Source organism: Heterodontus francisci, chromosome 32 (assembly GCF_036365525.1).
Source record: "Heterodontus francisci isolate sHetFra1 chromosome 32, sHetFra1.hap1, whole genome shotgun sequence".
Classification (NCBI taxonomy): Eukaryota; Metazoa; Chordata; class Chondrichthyes; order Heterodontiformes; family Heterodontidae; genus Heterodontus; species Heterodontus francisci.
Window position 1 is genome coordinate 44635997 of NC_090402.1, and position 16231 is coordinate 44652227.

Here is a 16231-nt window from a genome sequence, read left to right on the forward strand (position 1 = left end):
AGGGGTAATTTCGTTTAATGGAATCAGCTCCTTGAGTCAAAGCATTCCAAATAAAATTGATTCCCCAATGTGACTTCACCAAACTGGCTGCCAACACTTAGTGAATTTTTCGCTCATACTAAAACACAAACGTTATAGTGGCAGCACCGTCATCTCAGTCAAAAGGGTGCAAGTTCAAGCCCCAATTCAATACTTGACCATGTAATCTAGGCTAACACTAGTCTAATACTGAAGGAGTGCAACATTGTTTAAAAAGGACCATGGATGGATTTTTATAGCGCACTGGGAACAGCCGCATGGGCAATTTGAGGAATGCGTCCTTGGAGGTTGGCACTGGGTCCTGCTGCCTCCAGAATGCAAAGCCATTTTTAAAGGGACGTCAAGAGGTAGGGAATAGCAAGCCAGAATGCTCCCAATTAATTGCCTGTGGAGCTCGTTAACGGGCTTGTCAGCAGCAGTTTGGGATTTTCAATGGAAGGGCATGGAGAAAACACCATGTCTGAGTCACATCAGGGTTTAGAAGATGTGAACAATGTGGCGGACCATGAAGGCAATGGGAAGGGCTGATTAAAATGATGCAGACGTCCAAAATAAAGCTCTGCTGCTCCAAAGTGCCACAGAGCAGCCATTGCTAGAACTGTAAGACTGCTTTTCAGAGGTGAGTGGTAGGAATCTGGAAAGGGATGTGAGCCTGCCGGAATCACATGGGCAGTTGGGATTGGCAGGGGAAGGCCTGGTGAACACAAAGCCCAGCTGAGGAAGTTCAGGTGGGAATAGGCTGGTCAGACAGATATTGGACAGAGCAGCCAGGATGAGTTTCAGTAGTGCAACCTCCTAGATAGTAGGGAGGTCAAAGAAGCACAGTGAGGGGCTGCAAGGGGTAGAAGGTGAAGACATGGGGTCTACTGTCCAAGAGTCAGCTACCTGCTAATGACAGAGCGCCAATGCCATAGAAGGCTGCGCCTATCCAAGCAGATGGTCTCTAACCTTTGTATTCTGATCCACAATGATTGAGGCCTCGTGGCCCTCATGGCAGTCCCTTAGCTGCAGCTGTCAAGGTCACCAGCACCCTGAAATTTTATGCAACTGGATTGTTCTGGGTATCAGCTGTGGACCTAGGTGGCATCTTGCAGTCGGCAGCTCATCACGACATCAGGCAGGCCATGAATGTCATATTCCTGAGGGCCGGGGACTAGATCCACTTACACAGATGGGCCAGCGCAGGCACAAACAGCCACCATCAATGGATTCCTTCAGGTGCAGGGGGTTATCAATTACACCCATGTAGTCATCAATGCACCAACAGACCTGCCAGGAGCAGCAGATGGTCCTAGAATCACAGGCACTGGAGAAGCAGGGGTCCCCAAAGACTGTGTTACGGCCAGGTGGTAAGGGGTGTGGGTGGTTCCCGCTTTTCACCTCGCAACTGACCACAATCATATTTTGTTTAAAATGATGAGTTAGCCCCCTGTTTTACTTGCCAAATAAACAGATAGTGACAGGTTTTCTTAGAGGTTTAAACAGATGATCAACTATTTATTGAACAATATTCATTCCCTGAAAAGTTCACAACACAAGCATGCATTCACTCTCGCCTGCACTCAAGAGAAGCAAGATAGAAGGCAAAGGGTAAGGGTTCAAGGTGTGGTAGATATTCATGGTTTACGGTAAACCTGTTGAATTTTCTAAGTAGAACAGTCTCATTTAAAGATGCAGGCCTGGGTTGTTTGTAGTCTTGACTGAGGTTATAGATCTCTGGTAGTTAAGATTTCAGATTGGAGGTGGCAGTTACTTTCAGTTCTGCTGTAACGAGTTGAAGTGTAGAATTAGCAGCAGGACTCCTTCATTGCCTGGCTGGACTTCTTTTCTCTCTAGATGGTTACCATTTAAGGTCACAATTCATCATTAGTATTTCTGGTACCTGACACATTGTTTGATCACACCAGGGGATAAAAACAATGGACAAGGATGTGAAATCCATGGTCATCTATTAATATCTGGATGATTATAATCCTGTTATGATGTGGCTACTTCATACCTTCCTTGTTTCAGAAGAAACCATTCAATTCAGGAACGTCTCTTGATAATTACAGAATGGGTGTAATTGACACCTTAGTCTGGAATGTTTCTTTTTGTCCTTAAAATAACAGTGAAGCAGTGTTCAAATACACAGGCCAGGTAGTCTGACCTTTGGTGGCCATCTTTTGTAGTATTGCCCACCTTTTTTTAAAAAAAGGTAAAGTCAATTTTAAAGAGTCCACCTTGAAAAAATTTAGTATCTTAAAAAAGTAGAAATATGATGTCTTTACTGGGCATGACGTCTGGGAGCATCAAAATAGACATAAGGGTCAGGTAGTATTAAAGTGGCCCAGAGATGGACACGCATTCCAAGATAGCTCAAGCCACAGCTGACATTTCCTGCCATCAGTTCAGTTTCCAGGAAAAGTTGGAGTTTAAGTGCAAAATCTCTGTTGAATCTTGCCAGCAAATAGTTGTCAATATTTAAAATTCTTCTTGTGGTTAAAATTAACTTCAGTCCAAAACTTCAGGCTGGTGATCTGGGACCATGTTTGGGTTTGGGGGGTGGGGGGGGTGGCCAACCACTTGGTGGCCAGAGAGTTATTGAGGAGGTTGCTTGCTGGAAGCATGCCTGGCAACATGGTAGACAAGATGGGCCAGGAACATCCTGGCTCCAGGAATAGGTCACTACAGGTTAGACAGGTGGTGGAAAGAATAAAAAGGACTTTGGAACAGGGGAGACGCATGGAATTTGGACCACTGCTGTTGGGGAGGATTAATAGTCCTTAATCCACATTATAATTTCTATTTCATGTGCTCCTTAAACTCTTGTTCCTCTCAGTTCTTTACTCTCTCCTCAACATACACGTGCACAGACATATACACAACACACATCTGCCTGTCCCACTCACTCAGTCGGTTTTCTTACAAACAAACAAATTAGGAGCAGGAACAGACCACTGGGTCACTCAAGCCTGCTCCATCATTCAACGGCTGATCTGATTGTAACCTCAACTCCACATTCCTGCCTACCCCCAATAATCTTTCACTCCCTTGCTTATCTAGAATCTAGCTACCTCTGCCTTAAAAATATTCAAAGACTCTACTTCCATCGCTTTTTTAGAAGAGTTTCTCCTCATTTCTGTCTTAATGGGAGATCCCTTTTTTTTTAAAAAGGGTGATCCCTAGTTATCAATTCTCCCACAAGGGGAAACATCCTTTCCACATCCACCCAGTCAAGATCCCTCAAGATTTATATGTTTCAATCAAGTCGCCTCTAATTCTTATAAACTCCAGCTATATTACATCACACTCTACCATAGGTGGGCACGGAGATTACATAGATAGAATAAAGACTGAGCTTGTCCTGTGCCAGTTTTGAAGAGTCCAAGTGTTGTAGTTAAAACAGTGTCAGTGCCTACCGCCAGTAAACCCTGTCAGACCCCTTGCTATCAGATATGGAGAGAGCTTTGACATACCGCGTCTCTCCCGAAGTCAGGGACCTGCAAAGAGCTAAGAGAAGCTGTTGGCTGTTGGGCTCCTCCAGGAAAGACCGGACCAGCTTCTCCTTATCCCGGTGCATCCCCAGCACCAGACTGTCAACCGTTTGCTGGAACTGTGTCGGGTCCGCAGACAGCAACTGGGAGAAGTAACGGTGCCGGTCCGCACCTTCAGCACCGACGCACCGCAACATCCCGGGGCACTGGCAAAAGTTGGGACTTTTAATCTCTCTGCCGATGTATAAAAATCACCCCTCCCGGAGAAGCGGCAGATCCGAATCTGGGCAATGTCTAACACACCCGAGTCAATGTCACGCTCGTCAAATAAAGATCGCAAATGCGGCGAAATTGCGCTGCAATTAACACACTGAGGTTACACAGGGCAACAGAGTTGCTCGGAATGTAGCATTGTGCCCTCTGCTCACTCTAACTTGTGCCGCTTTTCCGGGCTACTCAGACTTTGCAGAAGCAGTTGCCACATATTTCACACGTTGACGGGTGGCTGTCGCTCCACCCCTTTGTTCGAGAGTGATAAATGTTCCTGAGGCTCCAATCTGGTTCAGGGAGCCGCCCCTCTAACAGGCACGGCTGGGAGAAATGGTCATGGTTACTCATTTACAAGAGCTGGGACAACGCCCACCTCTCCCACCTTACACAAGCTGTCAATTGTTTCAGGTCTCTTTCACATTCTGGTCTAACAAAATATCAGCCCTGCAGTTATAACCCAAAAAAAAAGTGATGGAAATTACTGTTGCAACTGTACTTTTTTACCTTGATAATTGTTATTCCCCTTTTGTTATATGCTGTTGCTTATAACGGTTCTCTGATTGTGATCTCATCTATTGATCTCTGCAACCATCCATACATTGGGCCACACCATTCTCCTTCAATGCCTAACCTTCATTATCCAGCTCAGTGGGACTTGGTTCCACTTTTCCCTATCCAATCAGCCACAGCACCTCCAGTATTTGCTCGTCTTCCCAAGACCCACCACCCGCATAATATTACCTCCCAAACCCCCATGGTTCTATCCTTGGCCGTCCACCACTTCCTCATCTACACGCTGTTCCTCAGTAACATGACCTACAGATACAGAGTCAAGATCCATATGTATGCTGACAACACAGGCCTCTACCTTTCCACCATTGTCCAGATCACTCCATTGTGTTGCCAGCTTGCTTATCTGATAAGCAGGCTTGGATGAATTGAGTTTTCTCCAGCTTAACATTAGGAGAACTGATGCCATCATTTTCAGCCCCCGTCATAAACTCTGTACTCTTACCATCAGTTCCAACATCTCCTTGTCCACTGCCTTGGGCTGAAGCACACCATGGCATCTTATTCTACCCCGAGCTGAATTTCCACATCCTCTCCATCACAAAGACTATTTCCACCTCCGTACCATCACCCACCTCACCTCAAACTATTTGCTGCCAAAACCTTCATCTAGGTCTTTGTCACCTCAACTATTGCAAAACTCTCTAAAATCCACGTCTTTATGGTTAAACTGATGGTCTCAGTAGTTTGCTATTGAATACCTGACAAAACTGATTGCAGCATGCACAGTGCAATTAACAGTCACGTGCAACTGAATTTTGCAAAGGGATCCTGAAACAGGCATTAAGCCCCCTATTTTATATGCAAAGGACATGGAGCTTGTAAAATGGGTGCTGCTTGATCCAATGTCTAGGCCGAAGATTACACTTTTAAACAGAAGTCGGTTGATTTCCATTTGGGTCTGTGTCATTATGTCAAGGTGCTTCATTATTAAAGTTTACAATTCATTCTCATCGGCATTCAACATGAAATCCAAGCTATGATTCTGATCAGTTTCTCATTTGAGATGGGATAGTTACACAAACAAATTATGGCACAACAAACTGTACCTCACAAACAAACCTGAAATTATCCATGCTACATGCAAGCTATGGATCAGTTGGGGATGATAGTATTCACACTTTTGGGTTGGAAATTTGCAGGTTCAAGCCCTACTCTAGGTTTTGAACACGATCTGTGATGACACGGAGAGGAGGGAGTAGTACATTGTTGAAAGTGATAACATGCAAATGACATTAAACTGTACTGCTGTGCACAGGTAGATATTAAAGATCATTGAATCTTCCAAGATAGGAGGAGGCCATTTGGCCCATCATACCTGTGCAGACTTTGAAAATCTTACCCAATTAGTCCCATTTCTCTACACTTTCCCCACAGCCCTGCAAATTTCTCCTTTTCGAGTATATATCCAATTCCCTTTTGAAAGTTATTGAATCTGCTTCTACTAGCCTTTCAAGCAATGCATTGCAGATCAAAACTTATTCTTTCCCCATAGCCCTAATTTTTTTTTCCTTTTCAAATATATCAAATTCCCCTTTGAAGGTTACAAAGACAGAATGGTGAAATGAGCAGAAGCATCGCAGATGGAGTTTAATGCAGAGAAGTGTGAAGTGATGTCCTTTGGGAGGACTAATATGGAAAGACAGTATACTACAAATGGCACAAGATTAAAAATTGTAGATGAGCGACGAGATTTTGGTGTGCATAGACACAATTACTCAAAGGTAGAAGGGCAAAGTGATAAGGTGATTAAGAAAAGCATTTGGGTTATTTGAGTATATAAACAGAGGAATAAAATCTAAAAGCAAAGAAACATGCTGGAACCTTATAAATCGTTGTTTCGGCTTCAGCTGGAGTACAGTGGACAACTCAGAGCACCACATGTCGGGAAAGATTTAAAGGGCTCAGAAAGGGTACAAAAGAGGTTTACCAAGATGTTACCTGGGATGAGGGACTTTAGTTATAAATGAGGTTTGAAAAGTTAGGACTGTTTTTTTCTTTTTGTTTTACCAGCACAGAAGGAGGCCATTTAGCCCATCGAATCCATGCCAGGTCTCTTCAGAGCAATCCAATAAGTCCATTCCCCAGGTCTATCCCCATAGCCCTGAAATTTTATTTCCCTCAAGTGCCCATCCAATTTCCTTTTGAAATCCATCTGGACCAGGCAACTTATCCACTAAGCATAGCCCACTTTTCCAGTGCATCCTGCCTATCAATTTTCACCTCATCCAACATCTCTACTTCTAGCAATATTTTGTCAGCATCCTCTTCCTTAGTGAACATATGCAAAGTATTCACTCAGCAGGTCTGGCAGCATCTGTGGAAAGAGAAGCAGAGTTGATGTTTCGGGTCAGTGACCCTTCTTCGGAACTGGCAAATATTAGAAATGTCAACGGTCATAAGCAAGTGAGGCGGGGGTGAGGCAAGAGATAACAAAGGAGAAGGTGTAGTTTGGACAAGGCCACATAGCTGACCAAAAGGTCATGGAGCAAAGGCAAACAATATGTTAATGGTGTGTTGAAAGACAAAGCATTAGTACAGAGAGTGTGTTAACGGACTGAAGATTGAGTATCAGCAAGTACAAACATGAAAAAAACAGTGGGTAAGCAAACTGAACAACCAAGATGAAATGAAATAAACATTTTTTAAAAATTGTAAAAAATGTAAAAAAGAAAAAAGAAAAAAATAACAAAAAATAAAAGTAAAATGGGGGGCCCTTCATGCTCTGAAATTATTGAACTCAATATTCAGTCCGGCAGGCTATAGTGTGCCTAATCAGTAAATGAGATGCTGTTCCTCGAGCTTGCGTTGATGTTCACTGGAACACTGCAGCAATCCCAGGACAGAGATGTGAGCATGAGAGCAGGGGCGAGTGTTGAAATGGCAAGCAACCGGAAGCTCAGGGTCCTGCTTGCGGACTGAGCGGAGGTGTTCAGCAAAGCAATCACCCAGTCTGCGTTTGGTCTTCTCAATGTAGAGGAGACCACATTGTGAGCAGCGAATACAGTATACTAAATTGAAAGAAGTACAAGTAAATCGCTGCTTCACCTGAAAGGAGTGTTTGGGGCTTGGGATAGTGAGGAGAGAGGAGGTAAATGGGCAGGTATTACACCTCCTGCGATTGCAGGGGAAGGTGCCATGGGACGGGGACGAGGTGGTGGGGGTAATGGAGGAGTGGACCAGGGTGTCGCGGAGGGAACGATCCCTTCGGAATGCTGACAGGGGAACGAGGGGAAGATGCGTTTGGTAGTGGCATCACGCTGAAGGTGGCGGAAATGGCGGAGGATGATCCTTTGGATATGGAGGCTGATGGGGTGGAAAGTGAGGACAGGGGGAACCCTGTCACGGTTCTGGGAGGGAGGGGACGGGGTGAGAGTAGAGGTGCGGGAAATGGGCCGGACACGGTTGAGGGCCCTGTCAACAACAGTGGGGGGGGGAATTCCACGGTTGAGGAAAAAGGAGGTCATATCAGAAGCACCGTCATGGAACGTAGCATCATCAGAGCAGATGCGTCGGAGACGGAGAAACTGGGAGAATGGAATGGAGTCCTTACAGGAGGCAGGGTGTGAAGAAGTGTAGTCGAGGTAGCTGTGGGAGTCAGTGGGCTTATAATGGATATTAGTAGACAACCTATCCCCAGAGACGGAGACAGAGAAGTCGCGGAAGGGAAGGGAAGTGTCGAACATGGACCATGTAAAGGTGAGAGAAGGGTGGAAATTGGAAGCAAAGTTGATAAAGTTTTCCAGTTCGGGGCGGGAGCAGGAAACGGCACCGATACAGTCATCAGTGTACTGGAAAAAAGAGTTGGGGGAGGGGGCCTGAGTAGGACTGGAACAAAGAATGCTCGACATATCCCACAAAAAGACAGGCATAAGTAGGACCCATGCAGGTACCCATAGCAACACCTTTTACTTGAAGGAAGTGAGTGGAGTTGAAGGAGAAGTTGTTCAATGTGAGAACAAGTTCAGCCAGGCGGAGGAAGGTGGTGGTGGATGGGGACTGGTTGGGATTCTGTTCAAGGAAAAGGTGCTGCTATGGGTACCTAGTTATGCCTGTTTCTCTGCTGTATAACTGACTCAATGACTTCCTCCCTCAAGCAGGTGGAAGTCCCGCCTGGGGACAATTAAACTCGGGGACCTGTAAAATGTGGGATGGATCCTTTTTTCCCCAAAATATATTTTATTCATAAAAATCTGTAAAAAATACATTACAAAACAGTTCAAAACAGCACCAAGTCGACAATACAAAGAGTGCCAAGGAGATCAGTTTCCTGCAATGCAGGAGTGAGTTGCCTCACAACCCTTCCATTCCATTTTACATGCCATGTACATTTTGCAGCAAACCCATATTTTCTGGATGCAGCCCCTCAGTTCAGCTTGGTGGGGGGATCTTACACAGTGGTCTTTCCCCATTAAGCCTTTGCCGTGGCTGCCCCAAGGTTTAGTTCGTCCCTCAGCACGTAGTCCTGGACCTTGGAATGTGCCAGTCTGCAACACTTGGTCGTGAACAACTCTTTGCACTGGAAAACCAGCAAGTCTCGGGCAGACCAAATGGCATCTTTCACCGAATTGATGGTCCTCCAGCAGCAGTTGATGTTTATCTCCATGTGCATCCCTGGGAACAGCCTGTAGAGCACAGACTCCTGTGTTACAGAGCTGGCTGGGATGAACCTCGACAAAAACCGCTGCATCTCATTCCACACCTGCTTTGCAAAGACACATTCCAGAAGGAGGTGGGCAACTGTCACTTCCCCACCTCAGCCACCTCGAGGGCATTGTGTGGAGGGGGTGAGACTCTGGGCATGCAGAAAGGATCTGACGGGGCGGGCTCTTCTCACCACCAGCCAAGCTATATCTTGGTGCTTGTTTGAAAGTTCTGATGATGAAGCATTCTGCCAAATAACTTTGGCAGTCTGCTCGGGAAACCATCCGACAGGATCCACCATCTCCTTTTCCCGTAGGGCCTTGAGGACATTCTGTGCAGACCACTGCCTGATGGATTGATGGTCAAAGGTGTTTTTCCACAGAAACTTTTCCACGAAGGATCGGTGGTACAGCACAGTCCAACTGGATGGACCGTTCCGCGGTAATGTGACCAGGCCCATCCTTCGCAACACCGGGGACAGATAGAACCTCAGCACATAGTGACATTTGGAGTTTGCGTACTGGAGGTCTACACACAGCTTGATGCAGCTGCACATGAAGGTGGTCATCAGGATCAGGGCGACATTGAGAACATTTTTCCCGCCCTTATCCAGAGATTTGAACATTGTGTCCCTCCGGACTCGGTCCATTTTGAATCCCCAGATGAAGTGGAAAATGGCTCGTGTGACCGCCACAACGCAGAAGTGGGGTATGGGCCAGACCTGCGACAGGTATAGCAACAACGTGAGCGCCTCGCACCTGATGACCAGGTTCTTACCCACAATGGAGAGAGATCGCTGCTCACACATGCTCAGCTTGTGTTGTACCCTGGCTACTCGCTCCCTCCAGGTTTTGGTGCACGTCCCAGCCCTTCCAAACCATATCCCCAGCACCTTCAGGTAGTCTGACCTGACGGTGAAGGGGACAAAGAATCGGTCAACCTAGTTCCCAAAGAACATGGCCTCGCTCTTGTCGTGGTTAACTTTGGCTCCCGAAGCCAGTTCTAACTGGTCGCAGATGCTCATCAGTCTGCGAACGGACAGCAGATCCGAGCAGAAGACGGCAACGTCATCCATGTACAGGGAGGATTTAACCTGAGTGCGTCCGCTGCCTGGGATTGTCACCCCTCTTATGTTCGTATCCTTCCTAATAGACTCAGCATTGCGTTCAATACAGCAAACAAACAAGACCGGGGAGAGAGGACAGCCCTGTCTGACTCCAGATTGGATCAGGAAACTTTCTGATTCCCACCCATTGATTGAGACTGCACTACTGATGTTTGTGTAGAGCAGTTTGATCCAATTGCAGATTCCCTCCCCAAACCCCATTTTGGAAAGCACGTCCATCATGTAGGTGCGCGATATCCTGTCAAAAGCCTTCTCCTGGTCCAGGCTGATGAGGCAGGTGTCCATCCTACTGTCCCGTACATAGGCGATCGTATCCCTGAGTAGCGCAAGACTATCAGATATCTTCCTGCCGGGTACAGTACAGGTCTGATCGGGGTGGATCACCAACTCCAGAGCAGACTTGACTCGACTGGCTATGACTTTAGATAGAATCTTGTAGTCAACATTAAGCAGTGAGATGGGCCTCCAATTTCTGATTTCTGCCCTCTTCCCCCTTCCGCTTGTAGATGAGGGTGATGATGCCTTTTCTCATGGATTCTGACATGCTGCCGGCCAGAAGCATACTCTCGTACACTTTCAGCAGGTGTGGGCTGATCCAGTCCCACAGGGCCAAAAACAACTCAACCGGTATGCCATCGCTTCCGAGAGTTTTACTCGTCTCAAAGGACCTGACTGCCTTTGTCAGCTCGTCCAGAGTTAGCGGCTTGTCCAGTCTCTCCCTCATGCTGTCATCTAAGAGCTCTGTGATAGATGACAGGAAGGACTGGGAGGCCGTGCTGTCTGTGGGCTTTGTGATGTACAGCCCAGCATAAAAGGATTTGCTGATCCTTAGTATGTCAGACTGCGAAGACGTCACCGAGCCATCCTCTTCCTTCAGGCTGCTGATCACAGAGCTCTCTACCTTTTGGAAGTAGTAAAGCGAGCACGTCTCATCCTGCTCAATGGAGCGGACTCTGGACTGGAAGATGATCTTGGAGGCCTCCATGGCAAAGAGCGAGGCCTGCTGACTCTTCACCTCGTGGAGGCCCTCGACCCGCATCAACTGCAGCCAGAGCAAATTTTGCATTCATTTCTGGAGTCGGACATTTCCCTCTGTCTCTTTCTCACCCTCTGAAGACCTTTGAAGATAAAGAACCTCTTGATGTTCTCCTTGATCACCTCCCACCAGTGAACTGGAGACTCAAAGAGGGGTTTCAATATTCTCCAATCTTTGTAATCCCTTTTGAGTTCCTCAACGTTCTCTGGGGTTAGCAGTGTAGCATTGAGCTTCCATGACCCCGTCAACCCGCTGGTCATCCTGTAAGTGACAGTCGACCAGTAAGAGACAGTGGTCGGAGAAGAACACCGGCTTGGCATTGGTGGATCTGACTGTGACAGCACGGGACACAAACAGTAAGTCAATCCTGGAACGGGCAGACCCGTCCGATCTTGACCACGTGTATCTATGTTGCGCTCCATCTGTAGGTTTGCTGAAGACGGATCCCGGGCTAGACGGAAGCGGGTTCACCACCGACTTTTATGTAATTTCCTGTCCACCTAAGGTAAAATCCAGCCCCTCAGCTCACCACTGGCTCCTTGCCAAATACCTTAAATTGGTGTCCACTGGTTTATGAACTTTCTGTTAATGGAAACAGTTTCTCCTTATTGTGACCAGAAACACAAAATAGATTAACTGTTCATTCATCTGGCGACTATTCATGCAAATTTCCTACATTACAACAGTGACTACACTTCAAAACTACTTCCTTGGCTGTGAAGCGCTTTGAGACATCCAATGGTCGTGAAAAGCACTATAAAAACTTTTCTTTTTGTACAAAACTTTGCTACGTTCCAAAGAGTGATTCCTTGTCTCTAGTGCTTTCAGATCAAACTTCGAGGCTGAAGATAAAGCCCTATATAAATGTAAGTATTATTTATCAGAAGGCACTGTACTTTTTAAAACATGGGAAGACTAATTTTAAAGGGAATCAGTTGCTCGAAAAAGAGAAATTTTAAACGACATTATTGTCGTTTGCATTTATACTTTTAACACAGAAAAACGTCCCAGACGCTGAAAGTGTACATGGAGCAAACGGGAGAGTGGGAATGAGAGCAGCCGGACTGACAGAGCTCATGCTCTGTTTCCGTGCCTTAACATTGTACGATCGAAAAATAAGGAATTAGAAATTCCTCATGTCCGCAGTACTCCCACAGCACTAGATGGTGCTGTAAAGAAAAGCACTGGGACTTTTCTCGGAAAGTTTTCTTGTCCAGTGTTTGGTATGCGGGGAACCGGCTTGACAGGTCGGTGCCCAGTGCTTCCGCATGAGCGGGGTTGCTGTCAGTGCGATTAAAGGGACCGCAGGTTTCTCAGCAGAGTCAGCGAGCCAGACCCAGTGACTGCACTACAGACAGTATTAAACAGGCTGCTGGCAGAAGAGGGGTCGGTGAGAAAAACCATTCTTACACATTGTAAAATACAGATTATTATTGGCCATTGTTAAACCCAAAGACCTGAACATCAGCCTTGCAAATGTAGGTAGAAAGAGCCGACTCAGTACTGTTATAATATTAATCGTGTTATAGTACGAACTGCTATGTTACAGTATTTAGTTAGAGTGTATATTAATGTTACAGTGCTTACTGTATTTGTTATAGTACATAGCGTTACGGTATTACATATGCAAACGTATTTACTGTCTATATATTATAGTATTTGTCAGTACTTCTGTTACAGTATTTAAGGCAGTGTTTACTAGTATTAAGTATTTATTGTACAGTACTTTATGCACCCTAATTGCTTTATAGTTTTTATATTACTGTATAGATGTCCAGCTAGTGTTAGTGTATATTACATAGAAACAGAATCCTACAGTACAGGAGGCAGCCCTTCGGCCCATCCTAGAGTCAGAGCGAAACAGCACAGAAACAGGCCCTTTGGCCCATCGTGTCTGTGCCAGACATCAAGCACCGAACTATTCTAATCCCATTTTCCAGCACTTGGTCCATAGCCTTGTATGCTATGGCGTTTCAAGTGCTCATCTAAATACTTCTTAAAAGAGACATCAAACTAGTTCCATTCCCCAGCTTTTTTTTAAAGAGATACAGCACTGAAACAGGCCCTTCGGCCCACCGAGTCTGTGCTGACCAACAACCACCCATTTATACTAATCCTACATTAATTCCATATTCCCTATCACATCCCCACCATTCTCCTACCTACACTAGGGGCAATTTACAATGGCCAATTTACCTATCAACCTGCAAGTCTTTGGCTGTGGAAGGAAACCAGAGCACCCGGCGGAAACCCACGCGGTCACAGGGAGAACTTGCAAACTCCACACAGGCAGTACCCAGAACTGAACCCAGGTTGCTGGAGCTGTGAGGCTGCGGTGCTAACCACTGCGCCACTGTGCCGCAGCTTTTCCCCATAATTAGTTCTCTTCACGTTCACTTCCATTTTCCTTTTGAAAGTTACTATGGAATCTGCTTCCACCACCCTTGCAGGTTGTGTGTTCCAGATCATAACCCTCTGAAAAAATAATCTCATTTCCTCTCTAGTTCTTTTACCAATTTTTTTAAAAAATCTATGATCTCTGATTTCCAACCAACTTGTCATTTCCCCACATTCTCTCTCAATAACCCTCAATTCTGAGCTCCTCTATTAGGTCTCCCCTGTACCTCAGCTTTAAGACACATAATAACAGCTTCTTTAATCTCCACATAGCTGCTCTCCTTCATCCCCAGTATCACCCTGACAACCCTCCTCTGTACCTTCTCCAAGGTCTTGGCATCTTTTCAAAAGTGAGGTGCCCAGAATTGTACACAGTAGTCCAGCTGAGGCCTAACCAGTGATTTTTTAAAGGTTTAGCATGATGTCCTTGTTTTTGCATTCAGTGCCTCTATTTAGAGAGCCAAGTATCCCATATGCTTTAATGGCCTTATCAACTTGCCCTGCCACCTTGAATTTATGAATATGCACCGCCAGTTCTATCTGTTCTTACACCCCTCTTAAAACAGTACCATTGGCAGTATACTGCCTCTCCATGTGTCTCCACATAGTTTCTCAAAATGCACGCTTCACAATCATCTGTATTAAACTGCATCCGTTATGTGTCTGCCCATTTCATCAGCCTGGCCACGTTCTCCTGAAGTTTACTACTATCCTGTTCACGATTTACCACATTGCCAAGTTTTGCATGATCAAATGCCTTTTAAAGATCCACATATAAAACATCTACTGCTACCTTCATCAAGCCTCTCTGTTACAAAGAATTCAATCAGGTTCGTCAGACATGATTTGCCTTTAACAAATCTGTGCTGGCTGTCCCTTATTAACCCATACTTCAAGTAAGAATTCATTTTGTCCTTGACAATATTGTCTGTTCAATATTAATATAATTACAGTATATACTGCATGTTAATATCTAATATGCACTACAGTATACATTATGTCAGTATTTACTGTATGTTATATCGTGTTCTGTTAGTACTTGGTACACATTACACTATCTACATTGGGTCTATTTGTTGCACAATGTGCTGAGTATTGTTACAGTGCATATTGCATTGTTATTTACTGCACATTACAGAATGTACTATGTGATTGAAGTGGATTATAATCTAGCCCCTTTTTTGGGACCATCCTGGATCAGGTGTACTCCCTAGAGGATCACACTCACTTAAGGTTGAGAAAGACAGATCTCAGACACTTGGGTGGGTCTGAAGAACTGATCTAACTTTCCCCCAAGGAAAGGAGCCAGCTGAGCATATTACCATCTTCCAGATAGCATTTTTAACAAGTTTTAGCCAGATTATAATAACCTTGATATTACAAGGGTCTGGCATCTCTCCTCAATAATGTGCCTCCCCACTGAAGTGTGTACGGAGATGGGTTCTCAAATTTAAGATACAGAAGTCTGCACATGAGAATATATTTTTAAAATTATATAAAAGTTTATTAAAGAACCAAACATGCAATTCACATTTGATGGGTAAAACAAAAGTATAATCTTATTCCTAGTAGAGAACCCAAGTCTAAATATTGTTACAGTAAAATATTTAAAATATTCATCAACATTTAAAGCAGCATTTACCTTAAATCCCTGAGTAGAATGCTAGAGTTTAGCAAGATACCTCTATACCAATTAAGGGGAGAACGATCATCGCCTCACCATAGTAGCTCATACCTTTACCGTGAGAAAACCTGGCATTAATCCAATGATTCTAAAGTTCCAGTGTGTAGTTCCAGTATTTATACTGTTTCTAAGCTGCATAACTAGTTTGTTTTATTTATGGGGGTGTTACCCCTCTTGCAAGTAGGTTCATCCTTTCTTTTTCCCAAAAAAGGCTGTATAACTGTCATTTTCCAGTTGAAATCCACATTATTTCATTTCTAAGAAAAGGCTGCGCTATCAGGAAGCTGTGAGCACATAGGCTGGTCAACATACTTAGCGTTAGCAAGATGCTGAAATTGCAGATGGTAACTTGCTAACTACATACCAATGTTTTAAGATTATAACTCAGTTTCTCAGATTCAGTTGACAGGTGATTTAAGTGCATCCATAGAAAATAATGTCATCCATTGTTTGGTTGTGGTAAGTTACAATGATTATCTATAAGACTTTATTATCAGTGCTTTGTTGAAGTGAATATGTTCATGCTTTTCAGGAGCGAGTTCCTGTTTTTCAGAAACTGCCTTTGTGTTAGGGGGTAAAGTTAACATGCCACAGGATGTTGGTGAACATGCCCTGGCAGGATTATAAGCCCCTTGTACCCTTCCAGGCAGATGAAGATCTTTTAAATTTTTTAATGCCCACTTCATAGGAAAATGACTTTTAACCTTATAACCCCTTATTATGGCCAGATTCTTTCATGCTCGTGTTTGTATGTGACACTACATACTGACTGCTTTATTGTATGCAATTTTTTCAAGAAACGAGCGTCATCTGGAAGATGGAAGCAGAGCAACGATTGCCCTCCATTGGATCTCTGCACATCCACAAGCTTCCTCAAAGCCACCAGAGGTACCTTTGCTATACCCGCCCTGGCCCTCAGAACTTCAATCTGTGGTATGTCCGTGAGAGACAAGAAAATAATTCCAGTACAAGAACTTTGTTGCTTGCGC

At 44.8% G+C, this 16231-nt stretch overlaps 2 protein-coding genes across 7 annotated transcripts in view; one reads left to right on the forward strand and one right to left on the reverse strand.

The window, feature by feature from the left end:
* The window catches only part of LOC137347769 (fibronectin type III domain-containing protein 3B-like), a 116838-nt gene extending 112837 nt beyond the window's left edge, over positions 1-4001 (reverse strand). The window contains exon 1 of one of the 2 annotated variants that reach the window (XM_068012717.1): positions 3498-4001. In XM_068012717.1, coding sequence (XP_067868818.1) covers positions 3498-3712 — 215 coding nt within the window. In that variant the 5' untranslated portion in view covers positions 3713-4001. The remainder of the gene's footprint in view (positions 1-3497) is intronic. The other variant, XM_068012718.1, reaches the window with a different exon arrangement.
* A 7861-nt stretch (positions 4002-11862) lies between these two features.
* The window catches only part of paxx (PAXX non-homologous end joining factor), a 44527-nt gene continuing 40158 nt past the window's right edge, over positions 11863-16231 (forward strand). The window contains exons 1-2 of one of the 5 annotated variants that reach the window (XM_068012722.1): positions 11863-12027; positions 16040-16175. In XM_068012722.1, coding sequence (XP_067868823.1) covers positions 16060-16175 — 116 coding nt within the window. In that variant the 5' untranslated portion in view covers positions 11863-12027; positions 16040-16059. Of the gene's footprint in view, positions 12028-12395; positions 12640-16039; positions 16176-16231 lie in introns of those variants that run through there. The other 4 variants (XM_068012720.1, XM_068012724.1, XM_068012721.1 and 1 more) reach the window with 4 other exon arrangements.